General features: G+C 28.3%; 1 protein-coding gene across 2 annotated transcripts; it reads left to right on the top strand.

Annotated features, from left to right (window-relative positions):
* Positions 1–6375: 6375 nt before the first annotated feature.
* On the top strand, positions 6376–9951 carry LOC114189732 (guanylate kinase 2-like). 2 transcript variants are annotated; one of them, XM_028078397.1, is made up of 11 exons: positions 6376–6593; positions 7019–7047; positions 7192–7299; positions 7409–7485; positions 7560–7686; positions 7824–8189; positions 8780–8901; positions 8993–9128; positions 9220–9262; positions 9352–9457; positions 9628–9951. In XM_028078397.1, the coding sequence occupies exons 2-11, from the start codon at positions 7045–7047 to the stop codon at positions 9746–9748; spliced, it is 1209 nt and encodes a 402-aa protein (XP_027934198.1). In that variant the 5' UTR covers positions 6376–6593; positions 7019–7044; the 3' UTR covers positions 9749–9951. The 2 variants fall into 2 exon arrangements, with proteins under 2 accessions (XP_027934198.1, XP_027934197.1); XM_028078396.1 differs by having other exon boundaries at positions 9205–9262.
* Positions 9952–19747: the final 9796 nt, after the last annotated feature.

The raw sequence follows: 19747 nt of genomic DNA, 5'->3' as shown, positions 1-19747 counted from the left end.
GAGTAATCAACCCATGGGTTGGACTAGGTTATCGTTGTGACAGCTCTATTTTTTTTAATATGCATATATGTTAAAATAATAAGTTTATTTATTTTCAAATATCTATTATGAATACACCTTAAATTAACTTTTGTATTTTATGATTTAATTATAGAGATGTTAAAATTTATGTAGTTGGGGTTGGTGAGATGTGATTGGATCGAGGCAGCGGTGTACTCTTGTTGGGGCAGGAAGGGTTGATCACGGAAGTGCATTCTATGAATAAACAAAATTATCTATCTAAAGAACGCTTAATAAAATTTTAACTATTTTATGAATTTAGATATTTTTAATTACATTTTTATTTATTAAGTAAATATTTTTTTAAAAATTAAGTATTTTTATATTGGTTTTTATTCTTAATAAAGTCACGTTACATTTTACTCTTCTAATTCGATCTTTCTCTTTTTAATCTCTTCTAATCTATCTATGAACATTATTCTTTTTAATAACAAGTTAATAAGTAAGTTATGGAAGATTAGAAAGAAAAGATACAAGTTAAAAAAAAAAAAAACTAATGATCATATATTCCGATGATAAAATCTGATAAAATACGTAGACAAAATAAAAACATATTTTAAACATTTAATAAAATAAAAAGTTAATTGAAAATAAACATGTTAAGATAGTTAAAATTTTATAGGTTTTTTAAGGAAAAAAAATTATTAAGACACGTTAACAATGAAATATGGGTTTAATTTATGAAATGATTCACGTTACTTTTAATTTAAAATCTTAAAAGAATATATTTATAGTTTTCATTTTTATAAAATGTTTAATTTTTTTCAATGTAAAACTTAAATTTTCAACAAATTCAAAGGTGAGTCTTTTTCATATTGACACAATATTCTTTCAATGAAAGTATTTATAATCACAAGTAATTTAATTGTAACATCTCATTTAATAGTTTAACAAAATATTAAATATTGATACGGCAAAACAGATAGTGGAAGGCGTGTATATATATATATATATATATATATATATATATATATATATATATATATATATATATATATATATATATATATATATATATATATATATATATATATATATATAACGATAAACTCGTGTTTTAAGAGTTTTTCAAAAATTACACAAACATGAACAACTTCACAACTAGGAATGTCAACGAGGTGGGTAAGGTACGAGTAGTAGCTCCTTTGTACCCTACCTGTTGGATAAATATTCGCCTCGTACCCATACTCATATCCATTGGGTATCTATTATGCGGGTACCCGTCTATTTTTTTCATATTTACGAATATCCACGGGTACCTGCGGGTATTAATAAAATTATTTAAAAAAATATATTTAATCATAAATTCAAATAAAATAAAATAAAATACATCAATGTCATAAATTTTAAATAAAGTTAAAACAAACTCAAGTTCGTACAAGTCCAAATAATTATTAAAATAAATATAAAATGATGTTCAACACAATAGAAATTCTTTAATTAGTGTCTTGATCAACAAGCTCATTTTTTCCGATTGATTCCTGAAAAATAATCAAATAATAAAACTCAACGTCACGTGTCAAGTATTCTTATTTTGATTCCATCATTTTGACAACAAGCATACCATAAATGTCACTGTCTATATAGGGTTTGATGTATATGCCCAATTTCAAAGAAGAGAAAGAGAAGAATGTCAAGGGATGTACTTGGAAGAAGATAGCGTACCAATACTTGAAGCTAGAAGAATGAAGACAAAAGACAAGATGTGCAGCTTTAAAAAAATTAGGACAAAATGTTTTTTACTAATATATATATATATATATAAGGGTATTTTTATGAATTAAAGTTTTGCGGGTACGGGTATCCACGGTTACAGATACTATGATACACGTACCCGTCTCGTTAACATGCGAGTATAAAAAATATTCATACCCACGGGTAGCGGGTATCCATTTTTAATATTCATTTTCTACCCATTACGGATTTTATCCGCAAATATCCACGAGTACGAATATTTTTTACATCTTTATTCACAACTCTCAATAGCTCTACTCGGTAGTCTGAGTGTCATCCATTAGAGGGTTATTCTCACATGCATCATCCTCTGCTCACACAACTAAATAATCATTACAAAAAAGACAACCAAACACAAACACTATAAATACAAAATAGGATAAGTTTATATGAAAATAATTCACTGTATAAAATCAAGATCATGTTACAAATCTCATGTCACAGTATATATATATATATATATATATATATATATATATATATATATATATATATATATATATATATATATATATATATATATATATATATATATATATATATATATATATATATATATATATATATATATATATATATATATATATATATATATATATATATAATCTCCTCATATTGCACTGAGTTAACTTTCCGCACAACGATTGCAAAAGTAATAATAATAAATGATGTACTTGTCATAGAATTTTAGTTGTATATAATTATTTATTTGTTTTATATAATTACTTGATATTTATGCAATTGTTATTTTTTTTTATTATATTTTAATATTCATGCAATTTATAACTTCATCCTTAAAAGATGACATGAGGTTGTGAGAGAGTTGAAAGCATTGATTATACATAATAACATGACAGGCACACTTTTTCTCCATAACATCATTGTATGGTTATACATACGTAATCTCGTAACTTGGTTCACTTCCTTCATTGGATGAAAGTTTGGTGTAAATCTTCTTTTCACACCTCCTTTTTAAGATTTTGTATGATGGGGATCGTCCAATCATTTTAGCCTCTATTAATGATAACACACTCTGCTACATTCATCACCAAGTGCAACAACAACGTTGTATAAGGTTGTTGCTGCTTTTGCCACATAGTGAACTAAATTTAGCAAAACTTTGACAAGAAATTAGTCTCACACAGAATCTGCTGGATGCTGAAAAATATGATCTTTTATATTTAGATAAAATTTTCACGTTTGAAAAGGAATTCTGAAAGGGAGAAATCCAAAATTAAATGGCATTTATAAGTTGATATATGTACGATATATTTTCAACAGGTTGACAAGATAAAAAATGCTTCCAATAATTTTTTTTTCTTAAAAAATGATACGGATATTCAGAATCATACACTTCAATATCATAAAAATTTGTTTGATGGTATTTTGTGTTACAAACCAGAATTACCGCAGTTAATATTAAAGCAGAAAAAGCTGAAGGAACTGGAAAATTATGTATTATTTGTAACATAGAGGGAAGCTACACGGGGAAGAAACGTCGAATTATCTATAATATTAAAGTTCTCAAAATGGATTACTTTTGGTTTCGTCTCACTCATCATGGATTTAGTGATCATTTAATGAGTCAATCTAATCTAGTTCATTAATTAATAAGTCAAAAAAATTTTAATTCGGTCTGACTCACCATGAATTTGAGAGTTAAACGAGTTAGTTAACTTAATTAAAAAAATACATTTTTTTTTTCGTCCAAAAAAAATTAAATTATAATTGTGATTAAAATCTAAATAAACTTCAATATAATCTAAATACAATCCAAAATAATATTCAACCCCAAATACAAATCAAAATCACAAAATTAGATTTACATTTAACAACCTAATTATGTTAGCTAAAAAACAAACAGCCAAATCCAACTCAAATACAAAAACAAATGTGTGACTCTTTATCTGCAGGTGGATTGTGAGTCAACCCGGCTTACCACGGGTTCAGTCCGAGTAAGTCAGGTTCTTGATTTGGGACGGATTAAAAATTAATCCGTACTAAAATTTGTAAAAAAATTTCAACCAAACTCGGCTCAAACCCGTGGTGGGCCAGGTTGACCCACGGATATTGATCCGGTTTGACAACTCTAATACAAGGGTGGCAAAATGGGTCAACCCAACCCGTTTTGGCCCGCCAAAAACGAACCAGGTCAGACTGGCCCACCAATTGGAAACGGGTTGGACACTGCAACCCGCCCCGCCTCAAAGCAGGTCAGTGGGTTGGCACTCTAATTTTTTTAATTTTCTTTTAACTTTTTAACAAAATTTGCTTATAATTTTTTTTATATATAAATTTGTTTATATAATATAGAAACTTTATTAAAGAATTAAAAAAAAAAAGAGTTGACAGGTTAAGATGAACTGACTCACCTTTGACCTGTCAATTTGACACACTAGACAAACCAGACCACAACAAATTGACGGATTAAAAATTCTAACCCAACTCATCCTTATCTTGACGAGTTAAGAAGCCAACCCAATAGACCTAGCCCGCTTTAACATGTCTATTCTAGTTTCTCTATCATAATATCATAAATCACAAAATGAATGAAACCTGACTTCATATTAGTTAACGGTTCAACATAAATTAACTCATGTTTCAGATAACATAGCACTTGTTGAGTTGGTGTTAAAAATATAGAAGACTTTCCATCTTTTCATAATAGTTATCTGAAATATTATTAGACATGGATCATGGAAGGAAATAACAACAATTTAATTGGCAAGAGCCTAATGTTACAGTAAATGTAGAAACTAATTTTAAATTTTGATAAATTAAAACGACAGATACCTAATAAAACTAATTTAAAATAAAATGAATACAAAATTTACTTTATTGAATGAATCAGTTTATGAATATAATCTTTTGTCTAGATTTGAATTTTTTCTTGAACATTTTTTTTCTTAGTTTATTTATAACGTTATTCCTTTATTTATGTCACTGTGCACTATCTTAAATATTACGAAAAGATATGAGAGAGTGATAACAATTGAATACATAAAAAAAATAGCTTACAATTTAAGCTAAAAGAATAAATTTTATAAGCGTAAAAGGTTTTTAAATAGACAAGAGTAGAAAATAATTAAAGTATGAACAACTTAGATCAATTAATTCTTCAATAAGGTCAACTATAATTTTCTCAATCCATCTTTTTATTCTCAATTGAATTGCAACAGTGAAAAATTATATTAAAAATTTATCACTTGACTATGTGAATATACCTATATTTTTTCACACCAATGTTTAAATTTTGTTGTTAATAATTAAAATATTTCATATCACTTAATTCTTGAACTCAATTATTTGTTAATTCTTTTGTATGTAAAAAATAATTTACTCTCTTCAAATTCAACTTTTTTTTTTCTTTCACAGGATAATTATATGAATTCATTTTTTGTTTTCACGTGTCGAGTCTTGTTGTGACACATAATAATGTCAGTACCACGTGGTAAGATAATGCCACGTATACCAAATGTCATTTTATTGATTTTAATTTTGTATCCATATATATCTCATTATTTCAATTTAATCCCCACTTTTGTATCTTTGGTTCAATTTTGTTCGATTTTTTTTTAATAATTGAAGTATATTTTTTAATTAATTTTGTTATAAGATTAAAACTAATTAAGTATACATATTTTTAAAACATTAAGTACTTATATTTATATTGCAATTTAGTGGTCAAAGAATACATTGACAAGATATAGGTTAATAATATACAATAACGTAATATGCTAAAAAGTCATTTTTAATAAAAAAATATTAGTATCATTCATACAAATAATATATTTGGTCTTGAATTGGAAAGAGACAATATATATTGCTCTATTTTGAAAAAAAAAAGTGGATGATTATATTGTTCTATTATATAACATTTTCTTACTACTAAATTTTAATGTAAATATCAATACTTAATGTTGTAAAAATATTTATACTTAATTACTTTAAATCTTATGAAAAGGTGAATTAAAAAATGTACTTAAATCTTTAAAAAAATTGGGATAAAATTTAACCAAAGACACAAAAGTGAAGACTAAATTGAAACAATGATGTATATATGAGTACTGGATTGAAATCATTACGATGACATTTGTCACACGTGGCATTATCCTGCCATGTGACATTGACATTGCCACGTGTCAACATGAACTTGACACGTTAGAACAAAAAAATTTTACAAAAAAAATCAATTTAAAAAATCAGATAGTGACACGTGACATGCCATTAACCGTGTTAATTATATCTTGCTGGAAGGAACTTTATTGAGACACTTTTTAAAAAATGGAAAGATAATTAACACTTTTTTACTACAAGTACCAAATTGACATATTTATACTAAAATGAATATCATCCGAGTAATTAAACTGTACAAAAATTACAAAAATTAAAAGTAAACCATTCCTTAATCAATGAACTAAATTAGAAGGAGCGAAGCTTCGCACGCACCTCACAAAAGACTAAAGCCGGTCAAACCGGTTCGTGAACTGAAAGCAAAAGAATAAACCGAACCGAACCCTTTTTTTTTTCACTATTTGCGCCTACAAATATGAAAATTTGGTTCTTGATTTTTGTTGCACCTTCCTCTGCCGCCTCTCTCTCTTGTTTTCTCTTTCTCTCTCTCATTTCATCTCATGCCTTGTTTTCATTCTTAAAATCCAAAGTTGAAAAGGTTGTCAACAAGGGAAGACACAAGTTGAACCTCAAAGGAACACACAGTGCCACCTCAAAATAGATCAAACAAACCTTGTTTTTTGTTTTTTTATGTGCACAACCCAACCTGCTGCTATCATCAACAGGTAACAACATTATCATTAAAATTGTTGTTCTCGCCCTTTCAAAGGCTTAGACCTTTTCATCAATGCGATCTGGGTTCTCCTTGATCCACTCTTGTTTCATTGGTTTTTTTTCTCTTCTTTTTTCATTCACAGATGTACATGTCTCTGTTTTTTCGGGGTTCTTTTATTTTGTTTTTTTTTTCAAGTTGATTTTCTCTTTCTTTGTAAAAGACGGTAATCTTACGGAAAATTGCATGATGTGGGGTCAGAGAGATATTGAATAAAGGCCAACTATGGTTAATTCTTTTGGTATAAGGGTGGGATCAGAATGATGTTGAACTCCATCAGAATATCTTATCGGAAACGTTCTGTGTTTTTACCTATTGAAGTTTCTATGTATACTAGATCCCTCATGAGGTTAATTTTTGTTTATGCATTTTGATCAGGATTGGATTCTGACAAGGATTTCTCTATGGTAAGCTTTAGCATAAATTTTGTTGGGGGATTAGAATGAATGGTTTCAAAATGTGGAATATGGTTTATGGTTAGCTTATTATATTGGATCAGAGTGGCGTTTTTGATTTGGTGTGTGTTATGCTTCCTTGTTTATGATCAATAGGGAGAAGCACCTGTTATTATTGGTCAAGACCTGCAGAATGGGAATGACAATGACTTTGAATCAAAAAGTGGGACTTTTGAAACAACCACTATCATTGGTGATAAAAAGGTTTTGATAATGCAATATCTATTGTAATGTCATCTCTCAATGTGGCACAATTTACTAAGTTGAAAATCTTCTGTCTATAACAAATCATCCACCTCCATTTATTTGACAGTATGTCATTGGTGGGACTGCTGGTGAAACTTTTTTTGTGAAAGTTCAAATTCTTGACGACAACTGTCTAGGGGAATGGTAGGTTAAAGTTTCTTTATCTCTGTTTTTTTTACTGCTTTAATTTTATTTCTGATGTCTATTTTAATGTGCAGGGTTAATGTTGTTGATCTAGGCATTAAACCCATTTCATGTAATGGCCACTCAGCCGTGCTTTTGAAAGACAGAATACTAATTCTTAAGAAAAATTCTAACCCAGATGACTCTATATGGTTTCTGGAGGTTGGTGTTTTCAGACCCTGGTCCTTAATCTAATGCCAAAGTGCTGTTATTGTGTGGAAACTCTGAAACATTATTATTAGATTATGTAATGCTCTTAAGAGGTGTTAAAGTTTTCTTTTTATTATTATTATTGGCAGGTGGACACTACATATGTCAGACAGCAGCAGAAAAAAAATTTGGGGACTGAGGTTGTAGCATGGAGTAAGGGTGTGATAGGAAACGTGGAGAAACCTGTTGTTATCAGTGGTCCTTCTGGAGTAGGTAAAGGAACATTGATATCTCTGCTCATGAAGGAATTCCCCTCTATGTTTGGCTTTTCTGTGAGCCACACAACCCGTGCCCCAAGAGGCATGGAGAAAGATGGGGTCCATTACCATTTTACGGAGAAGAATGTTATGGAGAAAGAGATTAAGGATGGCAAGTTTCTGGAGTTTGCTTCTGTCCATGGAAATCTATATGGGACCAGTGTTGAGGCTGTGGAGCTGGTATCAGATGCAGGGAAAGTAAGTTCCTTATTGGCCTTATTTTAGAATGTTAAATCACAGGCCTATACATATCAATCACTCTCTGAAATATGCCTTTCTTTTATTGTTTCCTATTTCAAATATATTGCTCTTAATTTAGGCTTTATCAGAGTACTCATAGTAATCTATTGAGTTTTATGAGCACTAGTAAAGTCTGAAATGTTTGGATCTTTTTAACCTCCTTGATTGTAATTGTTGCAGCATGCACAACAATGCAGTCTCATAGCAGAATGTGTTATTGTATTACTTATCTGCACATTAATAAATTTTAATGCCACAGATGCTGGGAAAGAACATGATTTCTATCAAATATAACAGCCTTTTGCCTTTTTCTCACCTTCTAGTATTTAAATGTTAAAGGCGTGTGTATTGGGATTGCGTTATGAATACCTTGATCTACTGAAGCAAAATTAAACTTTTAAGTATAAATTAGTGTATTATGGTCTTTCCTTGTGACTGAGATAGAATTTTATGTTTATGATCATACCAAACAAACCTCTTTCCTTCATATATGACTTAACCCTTTTGTCTTGAGATAGTGAAATCTTAAATTTTTAAATTTTGTTCAGAGATGTATTCTTGATATTGATGTTCAAGGGGCAAGATCCGTGAGGGCTAGTCCTCTAGAAGCCATGTTCATCTTTATCTGCCCCCCATCAATGGACGAGTTGGAGAAGCGTCTTCGTGACCGGTGAGTAATTGTTCTTACCTGTGCTCTTTCCCTCTGAAATCCTCCCACAATGCTGCTATCTAAACACTTCAAACCATGATGTTTTGTGCAGAGGGACTGAGACAGAAGAACAGGTTCTAAAGCGACTAAGAAATGCTCAAGCTGAGATTGAGCAAGGGAGATCATCAGGCATATTTGATCACATCTTATACAACGACAATCTTGAGGAGTGTTATGAGAATCTAAAGGTAACTATTTAGTTGCTATAAGTAAACTTCCTTACCTAAACTCATGTTTTCTTTAACTGTTAATCTTGATTTAAAGCACCCATTGGTGCAGAATTTATTGGGACTTGATGGATATGCCACTCCTCCCAAGTCTGGTAAGAGTTCCCTAAACCAGATAAACTTGATCTCAGCTTCACATAACGTTTCATGTTATTAATTATTGTGTTTAATTTTGTCAATCCAGCACCAAAAGAGATAAATCTCCCAAGGGATTATTCAGTGTCAAAAATTGATAACAGAATCATCATAAATTCCACGTCTTCAAAACTAGAAAAGGAATCAAAGAACTTGTAAGCCTTGCCATTTACTTTTGATATTTGCTCCTAACAATTATTGATGAGAAAACATTATTGTATGAAGTGTTGCTTTTCTTATCAAATACTTGTCTTACACAAAACCTTTTCTTATTTTAGCAACCGATGATGTGATGAAGTTCTGAGTTTGTATTTTTCTGAAACAGGATCATGTTAGACGTGTCTTGTCTTAAAGGGGGTGCACCTGGACGGACAAGAGGACTTAATTTAGAAGCCATTGACTCGTTTTCAGAAAGCTTCAATGGCAATGGGAATGGACCAATTTGACATTCAATGAACCTGGTCTAACTAACTCTGTTTCTCTCCATTCATATATAAAAAGTTATTTGAAACAATAGGTCACAGATGAGGGTGAGGCATTAGGTTAATTTTCTTGAGATGTTTTTTCATGTCTTGATTTGATGCGTCTGGAACAATTTTTTGAATGAGAAATTTGAATGTTGTGATTCTTAGTACATTCCAATCATCAACAATGGCAAAGGTTGTAATCCACAATTTTTTGTGTGTATAATCAATAAGTACACAAATTATTTGGCATCTCAACAAATCACGTGGAGGAGCAGTGCCCTGTATCTGGAGGTCCATATCTAGCTGCCCTTAAGAGAGACACTCACATGCATGTCTACGCAAAATTTGTAGGCCAATTAATCAACATTAACCAACTGATTAAATCTTAATTCATGATCTTGGGATACTGATCAACGAATCAAAAGGTTTCATACACGTGAAACAAAATCTAGTAACCCAGTAACAAAATCTGACATAGTCAGTAAATAATTGAGTATTTTAAGAATGTTATTAGAATTCAATTTTTGACTTTATGTGTAAAAGGAGGTTTTGTTATTGTAGAAATTAGATTTTTTTTGTGATGATTTTACCACCCATAGAGTTGAGAGAATGTTAAATGTGACATCTTTAAATTAAGTTTCGAAATTTTGATGTCACTTTAAATGAAGTTTTGAAAATTTGATTTTTGTAATGTTGCATGATAAAACTAAATATATTTCGTCTCCTTTTAAGTAATTTATATCTTTAGGTATTTTCAATTTATTTTTTATTAAAAAAAATTTGTTTTATTAAATGTCTAAAATATTTTCGATTTTTTTTTCACAAATGACGTTCTCTCCAAAAAAAAAAAAACCCATTTTCATACTAGGTGTTATTTTTCAATTTTCTCTGGGCTTCTTTTTGGTCTCTAACCGTCAACAGAAATTAGTTAATTCTGAGTTGGCAGAGTGTGGACCTCTATGTTGTTATATTTTAAGGAACAAAAAATAACATTTAAATTTTATGTTGGATTCATATGATAAATTTTTGCTAGGCCAGTGTTTTTCCTTCTTAGCCAGCCCCACCAAACGTGACATTAATGTCAAAAATTGAGGATCAGTGGCTCACAATGTGCTGGGAACATGCATTTTGTTCAAATTTATCAAAAACCATAAAATTGAGAGTGAAATTTTGGATATGTGATCCACAAAATTTGAAAATAGAAAAAGTATTTGAAAAAAGTGTTAGAAAAGGTGAAAGTGAGAGAGAGATTTCACGGTGGGAAAGGTGGTGTGAGAGTGCAACTTGCCATCTCCCCACAGCGTTTGGGGGACCCAAAAAGTGCTTCTGAGAAGCAAGTTGGAAGGTGAAAAGTCAGAATTGTCCTTCTCTGCTGCATCTCTGCCATCTTCTGCTATGGGGTGCTTTATTCAGTGCAGCCTTTCACAACTCACATCTCTCACCAGTGTTTTGGTGGGTTCTACACTTCACATGCTACTTCAACAAAATATGCACTTTCTAAATTTCTTTTACGTATAATTTTCAAATTCATTATAAATTTTGAAAAAGTTGAGTTTCTCTTCTATTTTTCTTAGAAGTTCATTTAGAAAAAAAAAATGTAAACATATCTTAACTGACTCAGGAGAGTGAAAGCAAAAAAAGTAAACTACAATTACATCCCTGATTTTTTCTACCGTTACATTAACCTGCTTTTATCAAGAGGTGTAAGTTTAATGTTGCAAAAATTGGTGACAAAAAAAAAAAATATATATATATATATATATATATATATATTAAAAAGCTTGTATAGATTTTTTAAAGAATTAAGTGTAAGTGTAATTAAAAAAAAACAAAACTGAAAGTGTTATTTACAAATCTTCGAGTGAGAAAATAAAAAATTAAACTCTTAAGAGAATTAATATTTCATTAAACGAAGAGATCTATATAATACAAAAGTCATATACCATCTGATCAATAAATACCCTCTCTAGAAAGACTACACTAATACTATTCTTTCACAACTCTTCCATCCTGCATTTATGTCAACATATATGCCATTATTATAAGTGGACAAATCACAACACAACAAAAAATAATGGTAAGTTAATACAACAAAAAATAATGGTAAGTTAATGTAACTATGAGAGATCATACAAGTTATAAATTTTTTCATTATCATAACTAGTCAATCACATATAATAAAAATCAAATGTTCATATAAAGTTTGTTCTCAGTGACATACTTATGAAATCACAGTCCACAAATTTCTCAAAACTTAGACATTTGACTATACTTTCAAAAATGTATTAAGCAAACTTGAAGATTGTGTACCTGTCATCTCTCATTCATGTCTCTCAAGAGTTGTAGTTATATCACACTTAAGCAACATCCCTCTCATAGGGCATGACATGATAAATTATATATATATATATATATATATATATATATATATATATATATATATATATATATGTGAGTTTGACCTCTTATCAGAGCTTCAAATATGAACCTTCAACAATCCTCACAACTAGATCTCTTCCTCTAATCGAGTAGGATACTAGTATAATCCCTTTACAAAATCAACATGCAATACACTTTAACTCAAGATTAATGTAACACTTCCTCCTTGGAAATCACTACATTATCCTCACCCAAATAATCAACATCACACATTACATATTAACTCATTCATCACACCTAATAATCTTAACTGAACAAAAATTCATCTTGAGCCATGGAAGTCCAAAACAACCCACATGCAACATATTTCTTAAAAGACCAAAAAGAAAGATAAACGATGAATTTACTTTGTTCAAGATTCTGATCAGGTAAAATTGTAGATCACTTGGTCTAGAGTCCACCATCAAATAAATGAAAGACGAACTCAAAAAGTTAAAGAAAAGTTAGAAGTAATTCTAGAAATAATTTCTAGAGAGATAATTTTTTTATAGAATGAAACTTGATTTAAAGTCAAATCTATTTATAGTTGAATATTTTATAAATAAAATAATCAAGTGTTATTATTAAAATAACCACTACTCTTAAAACTATATTGTAGGTCCTTAAATTAAGTCTTATAAAACTTACAAAATATCCTTAACAAATAATTTTCTTCTAGTCTAGTTAAAATATTAATTACCTTACATTATAAAGAGATAAAAAAAATAGAATTGCACTATGTCTTATAATTTGTAAATATTTTATTGGGTACTATAAAAACACTTTTATCCATAAAAATAATTAATATATATATATATATATATATAAGTATTTTTTAATTATTTTTATTTATAAATTTTAATCACTTAAACAACTTTTTTGTATAGTACACAAAAAAAAAAAAATTAGCTAATGGATATAGAAGTTCTCTTAACTAAAATCAACTTGTTTGCCTAAGGGCATGCAATTGATAATGGATAAGCCACTATGGACTATGTTTATACCTTGGCTGCAAAACCTCAACATATCAACTACAAATATTAGTGGCTCTTCTAAGCCAGAAAAGAACATTGTTCCTAAGTAAATCTAAACCTTTAAAGTTTGTAGTTCAAATGACTCCACCAACATACCAACTCCTTCAACCACGCTTTTTTGTTAGGCTTTTTTTCTAAGTTGGACTTGTGGACATTTATGTGCATCTCCTTACAATAACTTGATAGCATGATGTACATATATCCGTTAAATAGTTTCTATTAACAATCAAAATGTGTACAACAAAAATTACATCAAAATATACTAATTTACTTTAAAAAAAAATAAAACATGATCATTACTTAACAACAATTTTCAACTATTTACAAATTTTCATCATCTACATAAGATCGATGTAATAAACTTAAAAATTCACTAAAGTATATGTTTTACCATATAATTGTTCTAATTTTTGAATTTAGAACGTTTCTTGTGACATAATATATAACATAGAAAAGAAAAGTTATGTTTTGTGACCTTGACTTTGATATCAATTGTTAGATCGAACTCTTACCATTAAGCCAAAAATTATAGTTGTTAGTGTTGGATATTGAGATCCCTTCCTATGTGGAGAAAAGACTCAAAAGTTGATAAGCTTATGTCTCACTTAACCTAGTGAAGAGATGGTTAAAAAATAAGAGAGAGACAGAAAAGGTAGAGTCAAAATCCGCTTGGAACCTTAGCACATTGAGAGAGAAGAGGAAAAAAAATGTTCATATTTTTCACTGAGCCACCACTATAAAATTGACATTGCGGATTTGTTCACTGTTGAATTTTGTTCAAAACACAATATTCTTCATTCTGACAGTTCGGATTGTCGATACATATTCTGAGTTGAGAGAAATTGATTTCGCACTGCAACTATGTTTTTTAGGTTTTTTCTTCTTTATTTGCAAGCTTTCTTACTTGGTTGTTTGGCTAGGTGTTAGCACTATTTTGTGCATTTGGTTAAGACTCATTTGTACTCTTGTTGATTATAGTGAAGCTATTTATTTGATCTGCACGACTCGTGATTTTACCCTTACTTTGAGGGGTTTTTCATGTTAAAATTTTGGTGTCTTTATTTGTGATTGTGGAATAAAAACAGTTTCAAAAACTTATAGTGTTGGGAATTCAAATATGAGTCCAAGTCCCACATTGAATAATAGAGTACTGTATAAAGATAAAGACCTATAAATTCTATTGGTTAAAGATTTTGGATTGAGAATAATATCAATTCCCTTTGTGATTGGAGTCTCATTAATATTGTATTTTTTTATGCCACTTACAACTATTATCGCAATTTAAAATAAGATGATCAATCAATTGAAGATTGAGATATCTCTTGGTTATTGATAGGAAATAAACAAGAAAAACATCAAGAGAAATTTTCCATATTTATTAAGACAAAAAAGTGAGAAAAAATTGAAGAATTCAGAAACTCCTGTCCTAAACTAAAATAAAAATAGAATGTCTTATACGAACTTACTACACATTTAGTGATAGCAATGCCTGATCAATTTCTTTTAACATACAAAATTAGAAATATTATAACTTTTCAAAAATGTCATGCTATATTTCTTACATCAATATTTTGCAATTCTAATATTAATTTCTATTTTTTAAATGTTCTTTGATGTATTTTTTTAAGAGTAACATTTAATTCTAAATTTTAATAAATTGTTAACCAAAAATATATGCAACTTGCAGCAAACAAGTTTTTCTCTATCAACATTTGCAACTAGCCACTAACAAAAACCATCACCCAACAATTAACTTTTGTGACCAATTGGTGACTAGCTATCCAACAATTTTAGAATACATTTTTACTTAAATCTCTGTAAAATAATTTGTCAATATGAAAATGAAAACAACATTCCAAAAACAATTTTTGAAATATTAAGAAAATAAAAATCATTTTAAAATATATAATTCAAGTTGTTTAGAGTATTATTCTCTAAGAAAAGAAAATCGATAATGTCTCATAAATATTTTTTAAATGTTAAGAATAAATAAATAAAAAGATATCTAAAGTTTCATGAAAAGTAAGGGAGGAGGGACGAAGTTAAAAGAATGAAAACTATTTTAATTTAATTGAATATAAATAAGATTTTAATTAATCTTTCTAATACTATATACAAGCATAGTCCTAGGGTTGAAAACATAAAGAGCGTGTATGCAAGTGTCTGAATGCAGAGGAGATAAAAGTGTTTTTGAAAAGCAGAATTTAAAATAAAAGAAATAAAATGGTAGTGTATGTAGGAGAAAAAGGGACTCCAAATAGTAGGAGCCTAACTATTTGTTACAAAGCCCATTTTAGGCTATAGTTCTTGTTAAACAAAACAGGCTATATTGAAGCCAAGCCTTTTTACAGTATTTTAAATTTTTACTCAGCACACCCCATAAGGAAACGGGCTATATTGTTATTGCAATCCAATAAGGCCCAACCTGTTGCCATGTTAAATCTCTAGATGACATTGGGCATTACTTTTCCTGTTTCTTTTATTTATTTATTTATTAATACAATCTACATTATATCCACCAATGGAGTTTGGTTTTTGATGATATAAGTTTGAAAAATTATATTTATTTTTTGTTCACATGTGAGTGTGGATAAATCATGCATTAATATAATTTCTCTCGAGATTATGCATGTTATAACAATTTTATTTCCTTTGGTTGAACTTAAACATTATTTTCAATTGCTTTAAAAATCTTTTATAACATACTAATACATTATGATAAATATGATTTACTAAATTATGTTTGCACATTAGAGTGTATTTACAAATAATCAATCATTTTATGTCATAATTAATAATTATTTACGAATCACGAATTTGAACAAATTTATGTATAGTCGATCATTACTCAAGATAATAATTTCTTAGAGTTTTGTTTAGATACAAGCCTTAGAAATAATTGATTATTAGGGGAAATAATCAATTATAATGTACTTATTGAGTTTCCATATTCAAACAAGAATAATACACTTAATCTATTACGGAAGATTTTCGGAATTTTTTTGTTGTAAAAGTTAATAAGATAAATTGTCCATATGGATTTGAGGTAGTCATGTGATTCAGAGTTAAATAGTTATATATCCATGTAAAAATATAATAACTATGTTGGAAATAAATTAAGTGTGAGTCAAAAATGTTTCACATTAGATAGAATTAGACAAAATTAAATACTATATAAAAATAAAAACTCATAACCACATTGCTTTAGGATTTTTGGGTTAAAGTGATGTCAAATGCCTTATATATGTAACACTAATGTCATATAGACCCATCAAACTCTACATAATTAGTTCATAAACCACAAATAATTTATTTATTTATTTATAAATTAGTAGAAGATAATTAACCTCTCTCAACTTTAACTCACATAATAATGATATTTCATTACATTACATAATTACCAAACTCGATCTCCAATTTGTTTATTAATACATTTAAATACTTAGAGTTACACCTATCTCATTTTCTGTAATTTTACATTTCTGGTCTATTAGGAATGTTATGTCCACACTAAACACTAATAAAATAAATTGGTTGGGATACTACTATGTAAATTTAATTAACAAAAGGAATATAAAACATTATTTTCATCATTATAGGATACGATACGTGATAGATACGTGATATATAAATAATAAAAAATGTACAATAATTCTTACAAACAAAATAAATATATGATTATTAATGTGTGAATCCAAATTTTCTAATTAGACACCAATTATTTTGGTAGTCAAAACCTTGTAGCTAATGTTATTGACCAATTTAAAAATCAATTCATCATTGAAACTATTTTAATTATCAATTTAGAAACCGATTATAATTTTTTGGAACTATTTTAGTTGTCAATTTGGTCACTATATAGTGACTAATTATTTTTTGTCACTAAGATTGGTCACCATTCAAAGATTTTATTGTTGTGTACTACTACTTTATAAATTAGATACTTCATTGATAAGTATCGTTAAAATATCCTAAAGTATCTGACACGGTACGTGTCGAATACAAATACGTAACCTAAATTGAAGTATTAGTACGTCATAGCCCTATTATATTTTGAAACATGTAAGATATTTTTGTGGAATAAACAAACATGTAAAAGAAAACATCAAGCTTGTCATAACTTTTGCTGTAAGATATATTCAAGAATGGTTTTAAAATCATTGTCTTTATATTGTTTGTCTTAATTCAAAAAATGTCATGGTACAACTTTTTTGGTGAAAATGTAACCATTGTCTTATAACGTACTATAACTTTCATAGTCATATAACTTTCAAAATAGCGAAACAAATCATATTAAAATTATAATGATAAGTAAGCCAATATTTTTTTTTGTCTTTCTTCTATGTTCTCTTTATTTTAATTTCTTTACATTTTTGTATCCTCAATCACCTTTTACAAGAAATTTTTATGAGATTTCATTTAATTAATAAAAAGTCTCTTGAAATACCAATTCACACTCCATTTCAACAGTAATTTTCTTTATATACAACATATTTTTTTACAAATATTTACAAAGTAATTTTCTTTAAATAATAATAATAAAAATCGCTAAAATATTTAAATATTATACATATATAATAACACTTTTTGATAGTAACCTTTTAGACAGTATTATTGGGCAAATCATCATTTTAACAGTTCCTAAACAGTGAAACATATTTATCGAAGGATTAAACATGTTTTGGTTTTTTAATTTTTAGTGAATTTTAAAATTAGTTTATTTTAAAATTTTAGATCAATTTAGTTTTTTATCTTTCAAAATACGTAAATTTAGTCATTTTAATCAAATTTTATTAAGTTTATTTGACATTTCAAACGCGTTTCATAACAGTATTTAACTTAATATTAGAGTAAAAATATGTTAAATAATAAAAAACAAATCAAATACAATTCTGAAATACATACGAAACATCAAATAAATCTAATAAAATTTGATTAAAAGGATTAAATTTATATATTTTAAGAGAAGAAATATTAAATTAGTCCAAAATTTTAAAATGGACTAATTCAAAATTTACCGAAAGTTAAAAAGTCAAAAACATATTTAACTCTTAATTAAATTTAAAAAAATAAAAAATAAAAGTTAAGAAATTACGTTAAAACACTTGATTCTACTGAATCAGAATGTGGTTAATAAAAAACACAGGAAGCATTGGCCATGAAAGAAAGAAGAACGTGAGAATGCACCAAAATTTCGTGTCCCTAGCGCCGACACCAAATTTATAACTAGGATTTTGGTCTTGGTGATAAAGTAAAACGACGTAAGAATTAAAATTTTCACGAGGAGTTTCTGGAGATTCCCCCATTTATGCGTGTCCATACATAGAAACCTAAATTAAAATTATCAGCTTCCACACGAGCTGTTTCATCGGATTCTTTTCATCCATGTGCCTCTTTCTTCTTCTTTTTCTCTCTCATCTTTCATGTCTTGTTTTTCTTTGAATAATTAACCCTAAACAATTGCATGCACATACCCAACTTTTTTGGTTTTGCATATTCCATCACCAAGCTATCCATTGTCTTTGGATTCTCCTTTTGTAGCCGCAGAGACTTTTTTTTTCTTTTTTTTTTTATTTTCTTTTCATGTCCCCTTTCGAATAATGTACAAGATAAGATTGACAGCAATGATAATCATAACCCAATATCTTAGTTTATCACTCATATCATTTTTCTTTTTGCATTCCTCTGCTATATAACTCAATCTCTTTCTTTCTTTACTTACTCTTCGATCTCATTAACTACCTTTTTTTTTTAACTCTGATTTCAAATGGGGTGAATACAAGTAATTACTATGATAAAAAAGATAACATTTTAGGAAAGTTGTAAGAAGTTACACGTGGACCAAAAATAAAATCAATTTATAATATATAGATGAGATACAAATTTAATCTTATAAATTGGTTTTGTAAAATTAAATTAAACTTAAAATGCCACTTTTATAGCATAATTTGTAATCTATTATGTGATAAAAGCATTCTTTAATGAAAGGGTCGAATATTCATCTCTAAAGATGGATTTGGGTGCTGTTTTATTAAATGAATCAGGAGTATTAAATATTTTAAATATATATGTCTTACCATTCAATAAATGAATGCATTAATTATAAATATATTTTAATCCCTCATATATAAAATAATGTTTTTGTCTCTGGAATTTTCTAATCCCATGTTTTTTTTATTATAAAATTACTCTGTGTGGCCAATTGTCATCCAAATTTTAAAGAGAAAACTCAGATGTAATAGGATATTTCCTGATCAAAGTGATTTATCATGCAACTAATTTGTATTTCGTTAGTCATAAGTGAAGTTTCAAAAAAGTTAGAAGAAACGGATTAATTTCAAATATTTTTTAAATTATAAGAACTAACAGTTAATTTTATATTTGAGAGAACAAAATAATCTTATTCAAATTTTAGAAACTAAAAATATATTAAAGTTAATATGTAGTTTGTTTTACCCATATAGTTTAATTAAAAATCGGTTTGAAATAAAAGAGTAGACAGTTCCAAATTTTTGTTACACTTGCA

This window comes from Vigna unguiculata, chromosome 7, assembly GCF_004118075.2.
Source record: "Vigna unguiculata cultivar IT97K-499-35 chromosome 7, ASM411807v1, whole genome shotgun sequence".
Classification (NCBI taxonomy): domain Eukaryota; kingdom Viridiplantae; phylum Streptophyta; class Magnoliopsida; order Fabales; family Fabaceae; genus Vigna; species Vigna unguiculata.
The sequence above is the reverse complement of the archived record's forward strand: the minus strand, read 5'-3'. Positions and strand labels throughout refer to the sequence as shown.

Excerpts from the sequence above, each read along its gene's own strand:
- LOC114189732 (XM_028078396.1), top strand. Across the intron at positions 7,687-7,823 it reads ACTCTATATGGTTTCTGGAG|GTGGACACTACATATGTCAG; the intron begins GTTGGTGTTTTC and ends TATTATTGGCAG. Across the intron at positions 9,458-9,627 it reads GAAAAGGAATCAAAGAACTT|GATCATGTTAGACGTGTCTT; the intron begins GTAAGCCTTGCC and ends TTTCTGAAACAG.